Source organism: Tachypleus tridentatus, chromosome 13 (assembly GCF_004210375.1).
Source record: "Tachypleus tridentatus isolate NWPU-2018 chromosome 13, ASM421037v1, whole genome shotgun sequence".
In the NCBI taxonomy this organism is placed as follows: domain Eukaryota; kingdom Metazoa; phylum Arthropoda; class Merostomata; order Xiphosura; family Limulidae; genus Tachypleus; species Tachypleus tridentatus.
In genome coordinates, this window is record NC_134837.1 from 12859122 (window position 1) to 12882114 (window position 22993).

Here is a 22993-nt window from a genome sequence, read left to right on the forward strand (position 1 = left end):
TATAAGTTAAGTAGTTTGCAATATTACCATTCCAAAACTTCATAAAAATTGTAATGTAAAGAACTTGGTGATGCTTGGTTTCCAAACAAACAGTTTTATATTCACTAGTGATAAGAGGAATAAATGTTGCAAAACAAGTTAATGACACACACACACACACACACACACACAATAATACTCTGTGAGAACAAGTGACTTCTCTCCTTGTTACTTCTTTTAACTGGGCAAAAACTATGTGTATAAATATCATATAGCCATATAAAACTTCATGTATTGAAAACTGTTCTTTAAAAAGTTCATAAGTTTAATAAATATATCCATTATATAAAATAAGCTAAAGACAATTTTTCAAAAATATTACCTTAAAAAAACTGACAGTGAAAGACAAAATACAAACAAATAATGTAAAACAAGGTATTGTTGCACAAAGGTATAATTGTTTGTTGTTGTTTTTTTTATTATATGTTTGATTAAGCATTTGAATCAAAAAGATAATATTACTCATTAGGAAGAAAATTAAAAGAAATTAGTTGCATTTTTCTTCTATTTTCTATTTAGAGTTATGTTCAGTGATTATACAGAAACTGTATAAGATTCTATATTCCAAAGGGTATAATTACAGAACTGGTACAATTTTTGTTAATTTTATATGTTGTAAAGCTTGTTGTATGCATTGGTTCATGTTGCATTCTTTTCCATACATTGAGAGTTGGTGAGTTATTTAGTGTTGTATAACTATATATATTTACATTCCTTTGTTTTTCCTAGATATCAGGAAAGGTTACTGTTATACTGACTTCAAGAATGATACGTGTGTAAAGCCAAAACCTATAAATGCAACCCGAATGGAATGTTGTTGTATGGAAGATTCTGTAGCATGGGGTTATATCAAGTGTGAACTTTGTCCAACACATGAAGAAGGTAAGGTGGAAAAGAAACACTTTAAAATTATAAACTTAGAGAAGGTAAGATTGTGACTAGAACTTTAAAATTATAAACTTAGAGAAGGTAAGATTGTGACTAGAACTTTAAAATTATAAACTTAGAGAAGGTAAGATTGTGAAAAAAACTTTAAAATTATAAACTTAGAGAAGGTAAGATTGTGACTAGAACTTTAAAATTATAAACTTAGAGAAGGTAAGATTGTGACTAGAACTTTAAAATTATAAACTTAGAGAAGGTAAGATTGTGACTAGAACTTTAAAATTATAAACTTAGAGAAGGTAAGATTGTGAAAAAAACTTTAAAATTATAAACTTAGAGAAGGTAAGATTGTGACAAGAACTTTAAAATTATAAACTTAGAGAAGATAAGATTGTGAAAAAAACTTTAAAATGACATAAATTTAGTGAATGGAAAGTGAAAATGAAAATGGGGACAGTAATACAGTTGAAGGCCTGACCCACTTCCTTTCTAACGACAGTTCTGCAACAGACAAACATTAAATTACTCAGAATGCCACTTCCTTTCTAACGATAGCCCTGCAACAGGCAAACATTAAATTACTCAGTATGATGCAACATTTAGATCCTGTTGATAAAAAAAAAAAAAAGCAAATCATGATTTGGGGGTTAAGACATATATATTTAACAAAATAATATAATATTTCATGAGAAAAGTATTTAGTTTAACTGCTAATTAAAATAAATATGGTTTGTTTGTTTTGTCTAATTTCTGGTAGCTATATTCACTAAAAGGTTTTAGTTTCTTTCTTTGTGTTTCTAATATTTTGGTAATTCTTAGTTTTTATTTTTTCAGAGGCGTTTAAAGCACTATGTCCTAATGGCATGGGAGTCTTCAGTATCAATGGAGTAGACATTGGTAAAGAAAGATATTAACATAACGTTTGTATATTCAAAATACAAACTTATTATAATTAATAGTTTTGTTTCATATTGTGTATACCATTAGAAATATGGCTTATATTTTTAGATCTTTTACTTTCTTCACTTTTTGTAGAAAAAAATAATTGGAATTGGAGTAAGTTAGTTTTTTAACTTGTGATTAAATCAGTCATGGAGCATACAGTATTATCTTTTTTAACTTGTGATTAAATCAGTCATGGAGCATACAGTATTATCTTTTTTGATTTGTGATTAAATTAGTCATGGAGCACACAGTATTACCTGACTAATGTTACATGAAAATATTTTCAGATATTTTTTTCGGTAACTGATTTGTCTATTTCTTTTGTTTTCTAATAATTATGTACTTTATATATATGTCACTTCAGTATCAATATCTTTTGTTTTCTAATAATTATGTACTTTATGTCACTTCAGTATCAACACTGTGAGAATATTAACTGAAGCCCACAAGTTTTTGCTTAAAAATAAACATTTTGTTGGATTTCTGAAATTCCAGTTTTCCTTATTTTTCAAAACATTTATATATTTCCAAAGCAAGTACATTTGATTGTGTGCTACAATTTTAAATCAATCATTTTAACAGCAGTTTTTTTGAGTGAAAATCTCAGATGTTTCAAATTTCATTGATAACGTTTTTGAGAGTTGTTTTGGTAGTTAGGAGCCTTGGTATCAAATATGAAAAATATAATAAACTATATCTCTTGGATGAATACATAATTAGTGTTTTAATTTGTGAAGCTATATCTCACCAACTTCTGAAATCCCCATAAGAATACTTGGCATATTTTCAGTCTGTGTTAATTGATACACACGTAGTTGATGTCAACAGATCGGAAAAGTGTCTGAAAGACAAAAGAGAACTTAAGTAAGACAGTAAAGGAGTATTGGCTCGATCAAGGAGAGTGGTATATTCCTATAGCATGTATACAACTTGGATCACATGGGACTGTGGTGATTTACTATGTTGAATTGCTTTTCAAAATTTATTGTTTGTGAAAGGGAACTATATCTGTTAATCAGGTGAAGCCTTATGTTACAAGTGGGCTACTCTCACTCTGACTTGATTGAAATATGTCAGAACTATAGAAAGCTGCAAGAACTATTGTCAAGTACTGCTGTTATCTGGTGGAAACAAAGAGTAACAATGAACCTTCTCTAATTGTTCATGTAACAGTGTAGTAGATGTAATATTAAGCAGTGTCTATTATTGAGTTGATCACCAGGAATCATAATACACTTGTATGGAAAAATCTTTGTTTTCCAAGGTTTCAGGTGGATTGTTGGATTATACAATGTTCCCAAAATGTTTTGGATTATCACTGAATTTTAGTTTTGACCAATTTAATGTTGTTCTTATTGTTTTAGTCAAGATTTACTCTGTAATCTTCATTAACTACTGGTCTTAATAATATTGTTTCCATTACTATGTGACATTTTAGCTCATTATGCTGTGTTGCTAAATGCTCATCTCCCCCTCAATTTCTTCAGCTATCCCAGCATTTCATAAGTGGTGAGCATGCTACCTGTATTTTCATGTGCTGGCAAAATAGGTGCTTTTTATTGCTGTTCCAAGTGGTAAGTTTAAAGACTTACAGTGCAAAAAATTCTATGTTCAGTTTTCCACAGCAGATAACTAAATATGGCTTTGCTATAAAACAAACAATAGTCTCTTATCCCAAGCCAAAGAAAGTAACAACTTTCAACAGCAGCTGAAAAGAATAACAAGAAAGTTTCATGATGTTTGAAGACCTGGCAGAATATTGTAGATGGAACCAAACCAGCAACTCCAGTTATAACATGGTTTGAAGAAGCCAAAACAGGTGTATTTTAAGTAAACCTAAGATAAAAGAAGGGTTTGTAGATTGATACAACTACATATCTCAGTTTGAGTTTCATGTCTCCATCATATTACATCCAGTTAAAGGAAGGGTTTGTAGATTGATACAACTACATATCTCAGTTTGAGTTTCATGTCTCCATCATATTACATCCAGTCAAAAGAAGGGTTTGTAGATTGATACAACTACGTATCTCAGTTTGAGTTTCATGTCTCCATCATATTACATCCAGTTAAAGGGAGGGTTTGTAGATTGATACAACTACATATCTCAGTTTGAGTTTCATGTCTCCATCATATTACATCCAGTCAAAAGAAGGGTTTGTAGATTGATACAACTACATATCTCAGTTTGAGTTTCATGTCTCCATCATATTACATCCAGTCAAAAGAAGGGTTTGTAGATTGATACAACTACATATCTCAGTTTGAGTTTCATGTCTCCATCATATTACATCCAGTTAAAGGAAGGGTTTGTAGATTGATACAACTACATATCTCAGTTTGAGTTTCATGTCTCCATCATATTACATCCAGTCAAAAGAAGGGTTTGTAGATTGATACAACTACATATCTCAGTTTGAGTTTCATGTCTCCATCATATTACATCCAGTTAAAGGAAGGGTTTGTAGATTGATACAACTACATATCTCAGTTTGAGTTTCATGTCTCCATCATATTACATCCAGTTAAAGGAAGGGTTTGTAGATTGATACAACTACATATCTCAGTTTGAGTTTCATGTCTCCATCATATTACATCCAGTTAAAGGAAGGGTTTGTAGATTGATACAACTACATATCTCAGTTTGAGTTTCATGTCTCCATCATATTACATCCAGTTAAAGGAAGGGTTTGTAGATTGATACAACTACATATCTCAGTTTGAGTTTCATGTCTCCATCATATTACATCCAGTCAAAAGAAGGGTTTGTAGATTGATACAACTACATATCTCAGTTTGAGTTTCATGTCTCCATCATATTACATCCAGTTAAAGAAGGGTTTGTAGATTGATACAACTACATATCTCAGTTTGAGTTTCATGTCTCCATCATATTACATCCAGTTAAAGGAAGGGTTTGTAGATTGATACAACTACATATCTCAGTTTGAGTTTCATGTCTCCATCATATTACATCCAGTTAAAGGAAGGGTTTGTAGATTGATACAACTACATATCTCAGTTTGAGTTTCATGTCTCCATCATATTACATCCAGTTAAAGGAAGGGTTTGTAGATTGATACAACTACATATCTCAGTTTGAGTTTCATGTCTCCATCATATTACATCCAGTCAAAAGAAGGGTTTGTAGATTGATACAACTACATATCTCAGTTTGAGTTTCATGTCTCCATCATATTACATCCAGTTAAAGGAAGGGTTTGTAGATTGATACAACTACATATCTCAGTTTGAGTTTCATGTCTCCATCATATTACATCCAGTTAAAGGAAGGGTTTGTAGATTGATACAACTACATATCTCAGTTTGAGTTTCATGTCTCCATCATATTACATCCAGTTAAAGGAAGGGTTTGTAGATTGATACAACTACATATCTCAGTTTGAGTTTCATGTCTCCATCATATTACATCCAGTTAAAAGAAGGGTTTGTAGATTGATACAACTACATATCTCAGTTTGAGTTTCATGTCTCCATCATATTACATCCAGTTAAAGGAAGGGTTTGTAGATTGATACAACTACATATCTCAGTTTGAGTTTCATGTCTCCATCATATTACATCCAGTCAAAGGAAGGGTTTGTAGATTGATACAACTACATATCTCAGTTTGAGTTTCATGTCTCCATCATATTACATCCAGTTAAAGGAAGGGTTTGTAGATTGATACAACTACGTATCTCAGTTTGAGTTTCATGTCTCCATCATATTACATCCAGTTAAAAGAAGGGTTTGTAGATTGATACAACTACATATCTCAGTTTGAGTTTCATGTCTCCATCATATTACATCCAGTTAAAGGAAGGGTTTGTAGATTGATACAACTACATATCTCAGTTTGAGTTTCATGTCTCCATCATATTACATCCAGTTAAAGGAAGGGTTTGTAGATTGATACAACTACATATCTCAGTTTGAGTTTCATGTCTCCATCATATTACATCCAGTTAAAGGAAGGGTTTGTAGATTGATACAACTACATATCTCAGTTTGAGTTTCATGTCTCCATCATATTACATCCAGTTAAAAGAAGGGTTTGTAGATTGATACAACTACATATCTCAGTTTGAGTTTCATGTCTCCATCATATTACATCCAGTTAAAGGAAGGGTTTGTAGATTGATACAACTACATATCTCAGTTTGAGTTTCATGTCTCCATCATATTACATCCAGTTAAAGGAAGGGTTTGTAGATTGATACAACTACATATCTCAGTTTGAGTTTCATGTCTCCATCATATTACATCCAGTTAAAGGAAGGGTTTGTAGATTGATACAACTACATATCTCAGTTTGAGTTTCATGTCTCCATCATATTACATCCAGTTAAAGGAAGGGTTTGTAGATTGATACAACTACATATCTCAGTTTGAGTTTCATGTCTCCATCATATTACATCCAGTTAAAGGAAGGGTTTGTAGATTGATACAACTACATATCTCAGTTTGAGTTTCATGTCTCCATCATATTACATCCAGTGAAAAGAAGGGTTTGTAGATTGATACAACTACATATCTCAGTTTGAGTTTCATGTCTCCATCATATTACATCCAGTTAAAGGAAGGGTTTGTAGATTGATACAACTACATATCTCAGTTTGAGTTTCATGTCTCCATCATATTACATCCAGTTAAAGAAGGGTTTGTAGATTGATACAACTACATATCTCAGTTTGAGTTTCATGTCTCCATCATATTACATCCAGTTAAAGGAAGGGTTTGTAGATTGATACAACTACATATCTCAGTTTGAGTTTCATGTCTCCATCATATTACATCCAGTTAAAGGAAGGGTTTGTAGATTGATACAACTACATATCTCAGTTTGAGTTTCATGTCTCCATCATATTACATCCAGTTAAAGGAAGGGTTTGTAGATTGATACAACTACATATCTCAGTTTGAGTTTCATGTCTCCATCATATTACATCCAGTTAAAAGAAGGGTTTGTAGATTGATACAACTACATATCTCAGTTTGAGTTTCATGTCTCCATCATATTACATCCAGTTAAAGGAAGGGTTTGTAGATTGATACAACTACATATCTCAGTTTGAGTTTCATGTCTCCATCATATTACATCCAGTTAAAGGAAGGGTTTGTAGATTGATACAACTACATATCTCAGTTTGAGTTTCATGTCTCCATCATATTACATCCAGTTAAAGGAAGGGTTTGTAGATTGATACAACTACATATCTCAGTTTGAGTTTCATGTCTCCATCATATTACATCCAGTTAAAGGAAGGGTTTGTAGATTGATACAACTACATATCTCAGTTTGAGTTTCATGTCTCCATCATATTACATCCAGTTAAAGGAAGGGTTTGTAGATTGATACAACTACATATCTCAGTTTGAGTTTCATGTCTCCATCATATTACATCCAGTTAAAGGAAGGGTTTGTAGATTGATACAACTACATATCTCAGTTTGAGTTTCATGTCTCCATCATATTACATCCAGTTAAAGGAAGGGTTTGTAGATTGATACAACTACATATCTCAGTTTGAGTTTCATGTCTCCATCATATTACATCCAGTTAAAGGAAGGGTTTGTAGATTGATACAACTACATATCTCAGTTTGAGTTTCATGTCTCCATCATATTACATCCAGTTAAAGGAAGGGTTTGTAGATTGATACAACTACATATCTCAGTTTGAGTTTCATGTCTCCATCATATTACATCCAGTTAAAGGAAAGATTGATACAAGGGTTTGTAGATTGATACAACTACATATCTCAGTTTGAGTTTCATGTCTCCATCATATTACATCCAGTTAAAGGAAGGGTTTGTAGATTGATACAACTACATATCTCAGTTTGAGTTTCATGTCTCCATCATATTACATCCAGTTAAAGGAAGGGTTTGTAGATTGATACAACTACATATCTCAGTTTGAGTTTCATGTCTCCATCATATTACATCCAGTTAAAAGAAGGGTTTGTAGATTGATACAACTACATATCTCAGTTTGAGTTTCATGTCTCCATCATATTACATCCAGTTAAAGGAAGGGTTTGTAGATTGATACAACTACATATCTCAGTTTGAGTTTCATGTCTCCATCATATTACATCCAGTTAAAGGAAGGGTTTGTAGATTGATACAACTACATATCTCAGTTTGAGTTTCATGTCTCCATCATATTACATCCAGTCAAAAGAAGGGTTTGTAGATTGATACAACTACATATCTCAGTTTGAGTTTCATGTCTCCATCATATTACATCCAGTTAAAGGAAGGGTTTGTAGATTGATACAACTACATATCTCAGTTTGAGTTTCATGTCTCCATCATATTACATCCAGTTAAAGGAAGGGTTTGTAGATTGATACAACTACATATCTCAGTTTGAGTTTCATGTCTCCATCATATTACATCCAGTCAAAAGAAGGGTTTGTAGATTGATACAACTACATATCTCAGTTTGAGTTTCATGTCTCCATCATATTACATCCAGTTAAAGGAAGGGTTTGTAGATTGATACAACTACATATCTCAGTTTGAGTTTCATGTCTCCATCATATTACATCCAGTTAAAGGAAGGGTTTGTAGATTGATACAACTACATATCTCAGTTTGAGTTTCATGTCTCCATCATATTACATCCAGTTAAAGGAAGGGTTTGTAGATTGATACAACTACATATCTCAGTTTGAGTTTCATGTCTCCATCATATTACATCCAGTTAAAGGAAGGGTTTGTAGATTGATACAACTACATATCTCAGTTTGAGTTTCATGTCTCCATCATATTACATCCAGTCAAATGGAAGGGTTTGTAGATTGATACAACTACATATCTCAGTTTGAGTTTCATGTCTCCATCATATTACATCCAGTCAAAAAAGAAGGGTTTGTAGATTGATACAACTACATATCTCAGTTTGAGTTTCATGTCTCCATCATATTACATCCAGTTAAAGGAAGGGTTTGTAGATTGATACAACTACATATCTCAGTTTGAGTTTCATGTCTCCATCATATTACATCCAGTTAAAGGAAGGGTTTGTAGATTGATACAACTACATATCTCAGTTTGAGTTTCATGTCTCCATCATATTACATCCAGTCAAAGAAGGGTTTGTAGATTGATACAACTACATATCTCAGTTTGAGTTTCATGTCTCCATCATATTACATCCAGTTAAAAGAAGGGTTTGTAGATTGATACAACTACATATCTCAGTTTGAGTTTCATGTCTCCATCATATTACATCCAGTTAAAGGAAGGGTTTGTAGATTGATACAACTACATATCTCAGTTTGAGTTTCATGTCTCCATCATATTACATCCAGTTAAAGGAAGGGTTTGTAGATTGATACAACTACATATCTCAGTTTGAGTTTCATGTCTCCATCATATTACATCCAGTTAAAAGAAAAGAAGGGTTTGTAGATTGATACAACTACGTATCTCAGTTTGAGTTTCATGTCTCCATCATATTACATCCAGTTAAAGGAAGGGTTTGTAGATTGATACAACTACATATCTCAGTTTGAGTTTCATGTCTCCATCATATTACATCCAGTTAAAGGAAGGGTTTGTAGATTGATACAACTACATATCTCAGTTTGAGTTTCATGTCTCCATCATATTACATCCAGTTAAAGGAAGGGTTTGTAGATTGATACAACTACATATCTCAGTTTGAGTTTCATGTCTCCATCATATTACATCCAGTTAAAGGAAGGGTTTGTAGATTGATACAACTACATATCTCAGTTTGAGTTTCATGTCTCCATCATATTACATCCAGTTAAAGGAAGGGTTTGTAGATTGATACAACTACATATCTCAGTTTGAGTTTCATGTCTCCATCATATTACATCCAGTGAAAAGAAGGGTTTGTAGATTGATACAACTACATATCTCAGTTTGAGTTTCATGTCTCCATCATATTACATCCAGTTAAAGGAAGGGTTTGTAGATTGATACAACTACATATCTCAGTTTGAGTTTCATGTCTCCATCATATTACATCCAGTTAAAGGAAGGGTTTGTAGATTGATACAACTACATATCTCAGTTTGAGTTTCATGTCTCCATCATATTACATCCAGTTAAAGGAAGGGTTTGTAGATTGATACAACTACATATCTCAGTTTGAGTTTCATGTCTCCATCATATTACATCCAGTTAAAGGAAGGGTTTGTAGATTGATACAACTACATATCTCAGTTTGAGTTTCATGTCTCCATCATATTACATCCAGTTAAAGGAAGGGTTTGTAGATTGATACAACTACATATCTCAGTTTGAGTTTCATGTCTCCATCATATTACATCCAGTGAAAAGAAGGGTTTGTAGATTGATACAACTACATATCTCAGTTTGAGTTTCATGTCTCCATCATATTACATCCAGTTAAAGGAAGGGTTTGTAGATTGATACAACTACATATCTCAGTTTGAGTTTCATGTCTCCATCATATTACATCCAGTTAAAGGAAGGGTTTGTAGATTGATACAACTACATATCTCAGTTTGAGTTTCATGTCTCCATCATATTACATCCAGTCAAAGGAAGGGTTTGTAGATTGATACAACTACATATCTCAGTTTGAGTTTCATGTCTCCATCATATTACATCCAGTTAAAGGAAGGGTTTGTAGATTGATACAACTACATATCTCAGTTTGAGTTTCATGTCTCCATCATATTACATCCAGTTAAAGGAAGGGTTTGTAGATTGATACAACTACATATCTCAGTTTGAGTTTCATGTCTCCATCATATTACATCCAGTTAAAGGAAGGGTTTGTAGATTGATACAACTACATATCTCAGTTTGAGTTTCATGTCTCCATCATATTACATCCAGTCAAAAGAAGGGTTTGTAGATTGATACAACTACATATCTCAGTTTGAGTTTCATGTCTCCATCATATTACATCCAGTTAAAGGAAGGGTTTGTAGATTGATACAACTACATATCTCAGTTTGAGTTTCATGTCTCCATCATATTACATCCAGTTAAAGGAAGGGTTTGTAGATTGATACAACTACATATCTCAGTTTGAGTTTCATGTCTCCATCATATTACATCCAGTTAAAGGAAGGGTTTGTAGATTGATACAACTACATATCTCAGTTTGAGTTTCATGTCTCCATCATATTACATCCAGTTAAAGGAAGGGTTTGTAGATTGATACAACTACATATCTCAGTTTGAGTTTCATGTCTCCATCATATTACATCCAGTTAAAGGAAGGGTTTGTAGATTGATACAACTACATATCTCAGTTTGAGTTTCATGTCTCCATCATATTACATCCAGTCAAAAGAAGGGTTTGTAGATTGATACAACTACATATCTCAGTTTGAGTTTCATGTCTCCATCATATTACATCCAGTTAAAGGAAGGGTTTGTAGATTGATACAACTACATATCTCAGTTTGAGTTTCATGTCTCCATCATATTACATCCAGTTAAAGGAAGGGTTTGTAGATTGATACAACTACATATCTCAGTTTGAGTTTCATGTCTCCATCATATTACATCCAGTTAAGGAAGGGTTTGTAGATTGATACAACTACATATCTCAGTTTGAGTTTCATGTCTCCATCATATTACATCCAGTTAAAGGAAGGGTTTGTAGATTGATACAACTACATATCTCAGTTTGAGTTTCATGTCTCCATCATATTACATCCAGTTAAAGGAAGGGTTTGTAGATTGATACAACTACATATCTCAGTTTGAGTTTCATGTCTCCATCATATTACATCCAGTTAAAGAAGGGTTTGTAGATTGATACAACTACATATCTCAGTTTGAGTTTCATGTCTCCATCATATTACATCCAGTTAAAGGAAGGGTTTGTAGATTGATACAACTACATATCTCAGTTTGAGTTTCATGTCTCCATCATATTACATCCAGTTAAAGGAAGGGTTTGTAGATTGATACAACTACATATCTCAGTTTGAGTTTCATGTCTCCATCATATTACATCCAGTTAAAGGAAGGGTTTGTAGATTGATACAACTACATATCTCAGTTTGAGTTTCATGTCTCCATCATATTACATCCAGTTAAAGGAAGGGTTTGTAGATTGATACAACTACATATCTCAGTTTGAGTTTCATGTCTCCATCATATTACATCCAGTTAAAGGAAGGGTTTGTAGATTGATACAACTACATATCTCAGTTTGAGTTTCATGTCTCCATCATATTACATCCAGTTAAAGGAAGGGTTTGTAGATTGATACAACTACATATCTCAGTTTGAGTTTCATGTCTCCATCATATTACATCCAGTGAATATCTCAGTTTGAGTTTCAGTCTCCATCATATTAAAGAAGGGTTTGTAGATTGATACAACTACATATCTCAGTTTGAGTTTCATGTCTCCATCATATTACATCCAGTTAAAGGAAGGGTTTGTAGATTGATACAACTACATATCTCAGTTTGAGTTTCATGTCTCCATCATATTACATCCAGTTAAAGGAAGGGTTTGTAGATTGATACAACTACATATCTCAGTTTGAGTTTCATGTCTCCATCATATTACATCCAGTTAAAGGAAGGGTTTGTAGATTGATACAACTACATATCTCAGTTTGAGTTTCATGTCTCCATCATATTACATCCAGTCAAAGGAAGGGTTTGTAGATTGATACAACTACATATCTCAGTTTGAGTTTCATGTCTCCATCATATTACATCCAGTTAAAGGAAGGGTTTGTAGATTGATACAACTACATATCTCAGTTTGAGTTTCATGTCTCCATCATATTACATCCAGTTAAAGGAAGGGTTTGTAGATTGATACAACTACATATCTCAGTTTGAGTTTCATGTCTCCATCATATTACATCCAGTCAAAAGAAGGGTTTGTAGATTGATACAACTACATATCTCAGTTTGAGTTTCATGTCTCCATCATATTACATCCAGTTAAAGGAAGGGTTTGTAGATTGATACAACTACATATCTCAGTTTGAGTTTCATGTCTCCATCATATTACATCCAGTTAAAGGAAGGGTTTGTAGATTGATACAACTACATATCTCAGTTTGAGTTTCATGTCTCCATCATATTACATCCAGTCAAAGGAAGGGTTTGTAGATTGATACAACTACATATCTCAGTTTGAGTTTCATGTCTCCATCATATTACATCCAGTTAAAGGAAGGGTTTGTAGATTGATACAACTACATATCTCAGTTTGAGTTTCATGTCTCCATCATATTACATCCAGTTAAAGGAAGGGTTTGTAGATTGATACAACTACATATCTCAGTTTGAGTTTCATGTCTCCATCATATTACATCCAGTCAAAGGAAGGGTTTGTAGATTGATACAACTCACATATCTCAGTTTGAGTTTCATGTCTCCATCATATTACATCCAGTTAAAGGAAGGGTTTGTAGATTGATACAACTACATATCTCAGTTTGAGTTTCATGTCTCCATCATATTACATCCAGTTAAAGGAAGGGTTTGTAGATTGATACAACTACATATCTCAGTTTGAGTTTCATGTCTCCATCATATTACATCCAGTCACAAGGAAGGGTTTGTAGATTGATACAACTACATATCTCAGTTTGAGTTTCATGTCTCCATCATATTACATCCAGTCAAAGGAAGGGTTTGTAGATTGATACAACTACATATCTCAGTTTGAGTTTCATGTCTCCATCATATTACATCCAGTTAAAGGAAGGGTTTGTAGATTGATACAACTACATATCTCAGTTTGAGTTTCATGTCTCCATCATATTACATCCAGTCAAAGAAGGGTTTGTAGATTGATACAACTACGTATCTCAGTTTGAGTTTCATGTCTCCATCATATTACATCCAGTTAAAGGAAGGGTTTGTAGATTGATACAACTACATATCTCAGTTTGAGTTTCATGTCTCCATCATATTACATCCAGTTAAAGGAAGGGTTTGTAGATTGATACAACTACATATCTCAGTTTGAGTTTCATGTCTCCATCATATTACATCCAGTCAAAAGAAGGGTTTGTAGATTGATACAACTACATATCTCAGTTTGAGTTTCATGTCTCCATCATATTACATCCAGTTAAAGGAAGGGTTTGTAGATTGATACAACTACATATCTCAGTTTGAGTTTCATGTCTCCATCATATTACATCCAGTTAAAGGAAGGGTTTGTAGATTGATACAACTACATATCTCAGTTTGAGTTTCATGTCTCCATCATATTACATCCAGTCAAAGAAGGGTTTGTAGATTGATACAACTACATTATCTCAGTTTGAGTTTCATGTCTCCATCATATTACATCCAGTCAAAGGAAGGGTTTGTAGATTGATACAACTACATATCTCAGTTTGAGTTTCATGTCTCCATCATATTACATCCAGTTAAAGGAAGGGTTTGTAGATTGATACAACTACATATCTCAGTTTGAGTTTCATGTCTCCATCATATTACATCCAGTCAAAGAAGGGTTTGTAGATTGATACAACTACATATCTCAGTTTGAGTTTCATGTCTCCATCATATTACATCCAGTTAAAGGAAGGGTTTGTAGATTGATACAACTACATATCTCAGTTTGAGTTTCATGTCTCCATCATATTACATCCAGTTAAAGGAAGGGTTTGTAGATTGATACAACTACATATCTCAGTTTGAGTTTCATGTCTCCATCATATTACATCCAGTTAAAGGAAGGGTTTGTAGATTGATACAACTACATATCTCAGTTTGAGTTTCATGTCTCCATCATATTACATCCAGTTAAAGGAAGGGTTTGTAGATTGATACAACTACATATCTCAGTTTGAGTTTCATGTCTCCATCATATTACATCCAGTTAAAGGAAGGGTTTGTAGATTGATACAACTACATATCTCAGTTTGAGTTTCATGTCTCCATCATATTACATCCAGTTAAAGGAAGGGTTTGTAGATTGATACAACTACATATCTCAGTTTGAGTTTCATGTCTCCATCATATTACATCCAGTTAAAGGAAGGGTTTGTAGATTGATACAACTACATATCTCAGTTTGAGTTTCATGTCTCCATCATATTACATCCAGTTAAAGGAAGGGTTTGTAGATTGATACAACTACATATCTCAGTTTGAGTTTCATGTCTCCATCATATTACATCCAGTTAAAGGAAGGGTTTGTAGATTGATACAACTACATATCTCAGTTTGAGTTTCATGTCTCCATCATATTACATCCAGTTAAAGAAGGGTTTGTAGATTGATACAACTACATATCTCAGTTTGAGTTTCATGTCTCCATCATATTACATCCAGTTAAAGGAAGGGTTTGTAGATTGATACAACTACATAACTCAGTTTGAGTTTCATGTCTCCATCATATTACATCCAGTCAAAAGAAGGGTTTGTAGATTGATACAACTACATATCTCAGTTTGAGTTTCATGTCTCCATCATATTACATCCAGTTAAAGGAAGGGTTTGTAGATTGATACAACTACATATCTCAGTTTGAGTTTCATGTCTCCATCATATTACATCCAGTTAAAGGAAGGGTTTGTAGATTGATACAACTACATATCTCAGTTTGAGTTTCATGTCTCCATCATATTACATCCAGTTAAAGGAAGGGTTTGTAGATTGATACAACTACATATCTCAGTTTGAGTTTCATGTCTCCATCATATTACATCCAGTCAAAAGAAGGGTTTGTAGATTGATACAACTACATATCTCAGTTTGAGTTTTATGTCTCCATCATGTTACATCCAGTTAAAGGAAGGGTTTGTAGATTGATACAACTACATATCTCAGTTTGAGTTTCATGTCTCCATCATATTACATCCAGTTAAAGGAAGGGTTTGTAGATTGATACAACTACATATCTCAGTTTGAGTTTCATGTCTCCATCATATTACATCCAGTTAAAGGAAGGGTTTGTAGATTGATACAACTACGTATCTCAGTTTGAGTTTCATGTCTCCATCATATTACATCCAGTTAAAGGAAGGGTTTGTAGATTGATACAACTACATATCTCAGTTTGAGTTTCATGTCTCCATCATATTACATCCAGTTAAAGGAAGGGTTTGTAGATTGATACAACTACATATCTCAGTTTGAGTTTCATGTCTCCATCATATTACATCCAGTCAAAGAAGGGTTTGTAGATTGATACAACTACATATCTCAGTTTGAGTTTCATGTCTCCATCATATTACATCCAGTTAAAGGGAGGGTTTGTAGATTGATACAACTACATATCTCAGTTTGAGTTTCATGTCTCCATCATATTACATCCAGTTAAAGGAAGGGTTTGTAGATTGATACAACTACATATCTCAGTTTGAGTTTCATGTCTCCATCATATTACATCCAGTTAAAGGAAGGGTTTGTAGATTGATACAACTACATAACTCGGTTTGAGTTTCATGTCTCCATCATATTACATCCAGTTAAAGGAAGGGTTTGTAGATTGATACAACTACATATCTCAGTTTGAGTTTCATGTCTCCATCATATTACATCCAGTTAAAGGAAGGGTTTGTAGATTGATACAACTACATTATCTCAGTTTGAGTTTCATGTCTCCATCATATTACATCCAGTTAAAGGAAGGGTTTGTAGATTGATACAACTACGTATCTCAGTTTGAGTTTCATGTCTGCATCATATTACATCCAGTGAAAAGAAGGGTTTGTAGATTGATACAACTACATATCTCAGTTTGAGTTTCATGTCTCCATCATATTACATCCAGTTAAAGGAAGGGTTTGTAGATTGATACAACTACATATCTCAGTTTGAGTTTCATGTCTCCATCATATTACATCCAGTTAAAGGAAGGGTTTGTAGATTGATACAACTACATATCTCAGTTTGAGTTTCATGTCTCCATCATATTACATCCAGTTAAAGGAAGGGTTTGTAGATTGATACAACTACATATCTCAGTTTGAGTTTCATGTCTCCATCATATTACATCCAGTTAAAGGAAGGGTTTGTAGATTGATACAACTACATATCTCAGTTTGAGTTTCATGTCTCCATCATATTACATCCAGTTAAAGGAAGGGTTTGTAGATTGATACAACTACATATCTCAGTTTGAGTTTCATGTCTCCATCATATTACATCCAGTTAAAAGAAGGGTTTGTAGATTGATACAACTACATATCTCAGTTTGAGTTTCATGTCTCCATCATATTACATCCAGTTAAAGGAAGGGTTTGTAGATTGATACAACTACATATCTCAGTTTGAGTTTCATGTCTCCATCATATTACATCCAGTTAAAGGAAGGGTTTGTAGATTGATACAACTACATATCTCAGTTTGAGTTTCATGTCTCCATCATATTACATCCAGTCAAAGAAGGGTTTGTAGATTGATACAACTACATTATCTCAGTTTGAGTTTCATGTCTCCATCATATTACATCCAGTTAAAGGAAGGGTTTGTAGATTGATACAACTACATATCTCAGTTTGAGTTTCATGTCTCCATCATATTACATCCAGTTAAAGGAAGGGTTTGTAGATTGATACAACTACATATCTCAGTTTGAGTTTCATGTCTCCATCATATTACATCCAGTTAAAAGAAGGGTTTGTAGATTGATACAACTACATATCTCAGTTTGAGTTTCATGTCTCCATCATATTACATCCAGTTAAAGGAAGGGTTTGTAGATTGATACAACTACATATCTCAGTTTGAGTTTCATGTCTCCATCATATTACATCCAGTTAAAGGAAGGGTTTGTAGATTGATACAACTACATATCTCAGTTTGAGTTTCATGTCTCCATCATATTACATCCAGTTAAAGGAAGGGTTTGTAGATTGATACAACTACATATCTCAGTTTGAGTTTCATGTCTCCATCATATTACATCCAGTTAAAGGAAGGGTTTGTAGATTGATACAACTACATATCTCAGTTTGAGTTTCATGTCTCCATCATATTACATCCAGTTAAAGGAAGGGTTTGTAGATTGATACAACTACATATCTCAGTTTGAGTTTCATGTCTCCATCATATTACATCCAGTTAAAGGAAGGGTTTGTAGATTGATACAACTACATATCTCAGTTTGAGTTTCATGTCTCCATCATATTACATCCAGTGAAAAGAAGGGTTTGTAGATTGATACAACTACATATCTCAGTTTGAGTTTCATGTCTCCATCATATTACATCCAGTTAAAGGAAGGGTTTGTAGATTGATACAACTACATATCTCAGTTTGAGTTTCATGTCTCCATCATATTACATCCAGTTAAAGGAAGGGTTTGTAGATTGATACAACTACATATCTCAGTTTGAGTTTCATGTCTCCATCATATTACATCCAGTCAAAGGAAGGGTTTGTAGATTGATACAACTACATATCTCAGTTTGAGTTTCATGTCTCCATCATATTACATCCAGTTAAAGAAGGGTTTGTAGATTGATACAACTACATATCTCAGTTTGAGTTTCATGTCTCCATCATATTACATCCAGTTAAAGGAAGGGTTTGTAGATTGATACAACTACATATCTCAGTTTGAGTTTCATGTCTCCATCATATTACATCCAGTTAAAGAAGGGTTTGTAGATTGATACAACTACATATCTCAGTTTGAGTTTCATGTCTCCATCATATTACATCCAGTTAAAGGAAGGGTTTGTAGATTGATACAACTACATATCTCAGTTTGAGTTTCATGTCTCCATCATATTACATCCAGTCAAAAGAAGGGTTTGTAGATTGATACAACTACATATCTCAGTTTGAGTTTCATGTCTCCATCATATTACATCCAGTTAAAGGAAGGGTTTGTAGATTGATACAACTACATATCTCAGTTTGAGTTTCATGTCTCCATCATATTACATCCAGTTAAAGGAAGGGTTTGTAGATTGATACAACTACATATCTCAGTTTGAGTTTCATGTCTCCATCATATTACATCCAGTTAAAGGAAGGGTTTGTAGATTGATACAACTACATATCTCAGTTTGAGTTTCATGTCTCCATCATATTACATCCAGTTAAAGGAAGGGTTTGTAGATTGATACAACTACATATCTCAGTTTGAGTTTCATGTCTCCATCATATTACATCCAGTTAAAGGAAGGGTTTGTAGATTGATACAACTACATATCTCAGTTTGAGTTTCATGTCTCCATCATATTACATCCAGTTAAAGGAAGGGTTTGTAGATTGATACAACTACATATCTCAGTTTGAGTTTCATGTCTCCATCATATTACATCCAGTTAAAGGAAGGGTTTGTAGATTGATACAACTACATATCTCAGTTTGAGTTTCATGTCTCCATCATATTACATCCAGTTAAAGGAAGGGTTTGTAGATTGATACAACTACATATCTCAGTTTGAGTTTCATGTCTCCATCATATTACATCCAGTCAAAGGAAGGGTTTGTAGATTGATACAACTACATATCTCAGTTTGAGTTTCATGTCTCCATCATATTACATCCAGTTAAAGGAAGGGTTTGTAGATTGATACAACTACATATCTCAGTTTGAGTTTCATGTCTCCATCATATTACATCCAGTTAAAGAAGGGTTTGTAGATTGATACAACTACATATCTCAGTTTGAGTTTCATGTCTCCATCATATTACATCCAGTTAAAGGAAGGGTTTGTAGATTGATACAACTACATATCTCAGTTTGAGTTTCATGTCTCCATCATATTACATCCAGTTAAAGGAAGGGTTTGTAGATTGATACAACTACATATCTCAGTTTGAGTTTCATGTCTCCATCATATTACATCCAGTTAAAGAAGGGTTTGTAGATTGATACAACTACATATCTCAGTTTGAGTTTCATGTCTCCATCATATTACATCCAGTTAAAGGAAGGGTTTGTAGATTGATACAACTACATATCTCAGTTTGAGTTTCATGTCTCCATCATATTACATCCAGTTAAAGGAAGGGTTTGTAGATTGATACAACTACATATCTCAGTTTGAGTTTCATGTCTCCATCATATTACATCCAGTTAAAGGAAGGGTTTGTAGATTGATACAACTACATATCTCAGTTTGAGTTTCATGTCTCCATCATATTACATCCAGTTAAAGGAAGGGTTTGTAGATTGATACAACTACATATCTCAGTTTGAGTTTCATGTCTCCATCATATTACATCCAGTTAAAGGAAGGGTTTGTAGATTGATACAACTACATATCTCAGTTTGAGTTTCATGTCTCCATCATATTACATCCAGTTAAAGGAAGGGTTTGTAGATTGATACAACTACATATCTCAGTTTGAGTTTCATGTCTCCATCATATTACATCCAGTTAAAGGAAGGGTTTGTAGATTGATACAACTACATTATCTCAGTTTGAGTTTCATGTCTCCATCATATTACATCCAGTTAAAGGAAGGGTTTGTAGATTGATACAACTACATATCTCAGTTTGAGTTTCATGTCTCCATCATATTACATCCAGTTAAAGGAAGGGTTTGTAGATTGATACAACTACATATCTCAGTTTGAGTTTCATGTCTCCATCATATTACATCCAGTTAAAGGAAGGGTTTGTAGATTGATACAACTACATATCTCAGTTTGAGTTTCATGTCTCCATCATATTACATCCAGTTAAAGGAAGGGTTTGTAGATTGATACAACTACATATCTCAGTTTGAGTTTCATGTCTCCATCATATTACATCCAGTCAAAGAAGGGTTTGTAGATTGATACAACTACATATCTCAGTTTGAGTTTCATGTCTCCATCATGTTACATCCAGTTAAAGGAAGGGTTTGTAGATTGATACAACTACATATCTCAGTTTGAGTTTCATGTCTCCATCATATTACATCCAGTTAAAGGAAGGGTTTGTAGATTGATACAACTACATATCTCAGTTTGAGTTTCATGTCTCCATCATATTACATCCAGTTAAAGAAGGGTTTGTAGATTGATACAACTACGTATCTCAGTTTGAGTTTCATGTCTCCATCATATTACATCCAGTTAAAGAAGGGTTTGTAGATTGATACAACTACATATCTCAGTTTGAGTTTCATGTCTCCATCATATTACATCCAGTTAAGGAAGGGTTTGTAGATTGATACAACTACATATCTCAGTTTGAGTTTCATGTCTCCATCATGTACATCCAGTCAAAGGAAGGTTTTGTAGATTGATACAACTACATTATCTCAGTTTGAGTTTCATGTCTCCATCATTACATCCAGTTAAAGAAGGGTTTGTAGATTGATTCCTTCATATCTCAGTTTGAGTTTCATGTCTCCATCATATTACATCCAGTTAAAGGAAGGGTTTGTAGATTGATACAACTACATATCTCAGTTTGAGTTTCATGTCATCATCTACATCAGTTCAGGAAGGTTTGTAGATTACATCCAGTTTCAAATATTACATCCAGTCAAAAGAAGGGTTTGTAGATTGATACAACTACATTATCTCAGTTTGAGTTTCATGTCTCCATCATATTACATCCAGTTAAAGGAAGGGTTTGTAGATTGATACAACTACATATCTCAGTTTGAGTTTCATGTCTCCATCATATTACATCCAGTTAAAGAAGGGTTTGTAGATTGATACAACTACATTATCTCAGTTTGAGTTTCATGTCTCCATCATATTACATCCAGTTAAAGGAAGGGTTTGTAGATTGATACAACTACATTATCTCAGTTTGAGTTTCATGTCTCCATCATATTACATCCAGTTAAGGAAGGGTTTGTAGATTGATACAACTACATATCTCAGTTTGAGTTTCATGTCTCCATCATATTACATCCAGTTAAAGAAGGGTTTGTAGATTGATACAACTACATATCTCAGTTTGAGTTTCATGTCTCCATCATATTACATCCAGTTAAAGGAAGGGTTTGTAGATTGATACAACTACATATCTCAGTTTGAGTTTCATGTCTCCATCATATTACATCCAGTTAAAGGAAGGGTTTGTAGATTGATACAACTTCATATCTCAGTTTGAGTTTCATGTCTCCATCATATGTTACATCCAGTTAAAAGAAGGGTTTGTGGATTGATACAGCTACATTATCTCAGTTTGAGTTTCATGTCTCCATCATATTACATCCAGTTAAAGGAAGGGTTTGTAGATTGATACAACTCATATCTCAGTTTGAGTTTCATGTCCATCCATCATATTACATCCAGTTAAAGGAAGGGTTTGTAGGTGATACAGCTTCACATATCTCAGTTTGAGTTTCATGTCTCCATCATGTACATCCAGTTAAAGAGGGTTTGTAGATTGATACAACTCCATATCTCAGTTTGAGTTTCATGTCTCCATCATATTACATCCAGTTAAAGGAAGGGTTTGTAGATTGATACAACTACATATCTCCAGTTTGAGTTTCATGTCTCCATCATATTACATCCAGTCAAAGGAAGGGTTTGTAGATTGATACAACTACATATCTCAGTTTGAGTTTCATGTCTCCATCATATTTACATCCAGTCAAAGGGAAGGGTTTGTAGATTGATACAACTACATGTATCTCAGTTTGAGTTTCATGTCTCCATCATGCCATTACATCCAGTTAAAGGAAGGGTTTGTAGATTGTACAGCTACACATATCTCAGTTTGAGTTTCATGTCTCCATCATATTACATACAGTTAAAGAAGGGTTTGTAGGTGATACAACTTCATTATCTCAGTTTCAGTTTCATGTCTCCATCATATTACATCCAGTGAAAGGGAAGGGTTTGTAGGGTGATACAACTACGTATCTCAGTTTGATTTTCGGCATCTCCATCATATTACATCCAGCGAAAAGAAGGGTTTGTAGATTGATACAACTTCTATAACTCGGTTTGGAGTTTCATGTCTCTATCATGTTACATCCAGTTAAAGGAGGGTTTGTAGATTTGATACAACTACGTATCTCAGTTTGAGTTTCATGTCTCCATCATATACATCAGTCAAAGAAGGTTTGTTCAGATTGATACAACTCATTATCTCAGTTTGAGTTTCATGTCTCCATCATGAGTACATCCAGTTAAAGGAAGGGTTTGTAGACTGATACAACTACATGGCTCAGTTTGAGTTTCATGTCTCCATCATATTACACATCAGTGAAAAGAAGGTTTTGTAGACCGAGTATACAGCTACATA

The 22993-nt window shown here is 33.6% G+C and overlaps 2 protein-coding genes across 2 annotated transcripts in view; both read left to right on the forward strand.

Moving 5' to 3' along the window:
• The window catches only part of LOC143238366 (fibrillin-1-like), a 55760-nt gene extending 53848 nt beyond the window's left edge, over positions 1–1912 (forward strand). Inside the window, exons 30-31 of the mRNA XM_076478515.1 lie at positions 769–921; positions 1759–1912. Of these exons, the coding sequence (XP_076334630.1) occupies positions 769–921; positions 1759–1838 (233 nt within the window). The 3' untranslated portion in view covers positions 1839–1912. The remainder of the gene's footprint in view (positions 1–768; positions 922–1758) is intronic.
• The window catches only part of LOC143239187 (semaphorin-2A-like), a 478807-nt gene that overhangs the window by 118245 nt on the left and 337569 nt on the right, over positions 1–22993 (forward strand). The window lies entirely within an intron of this gene.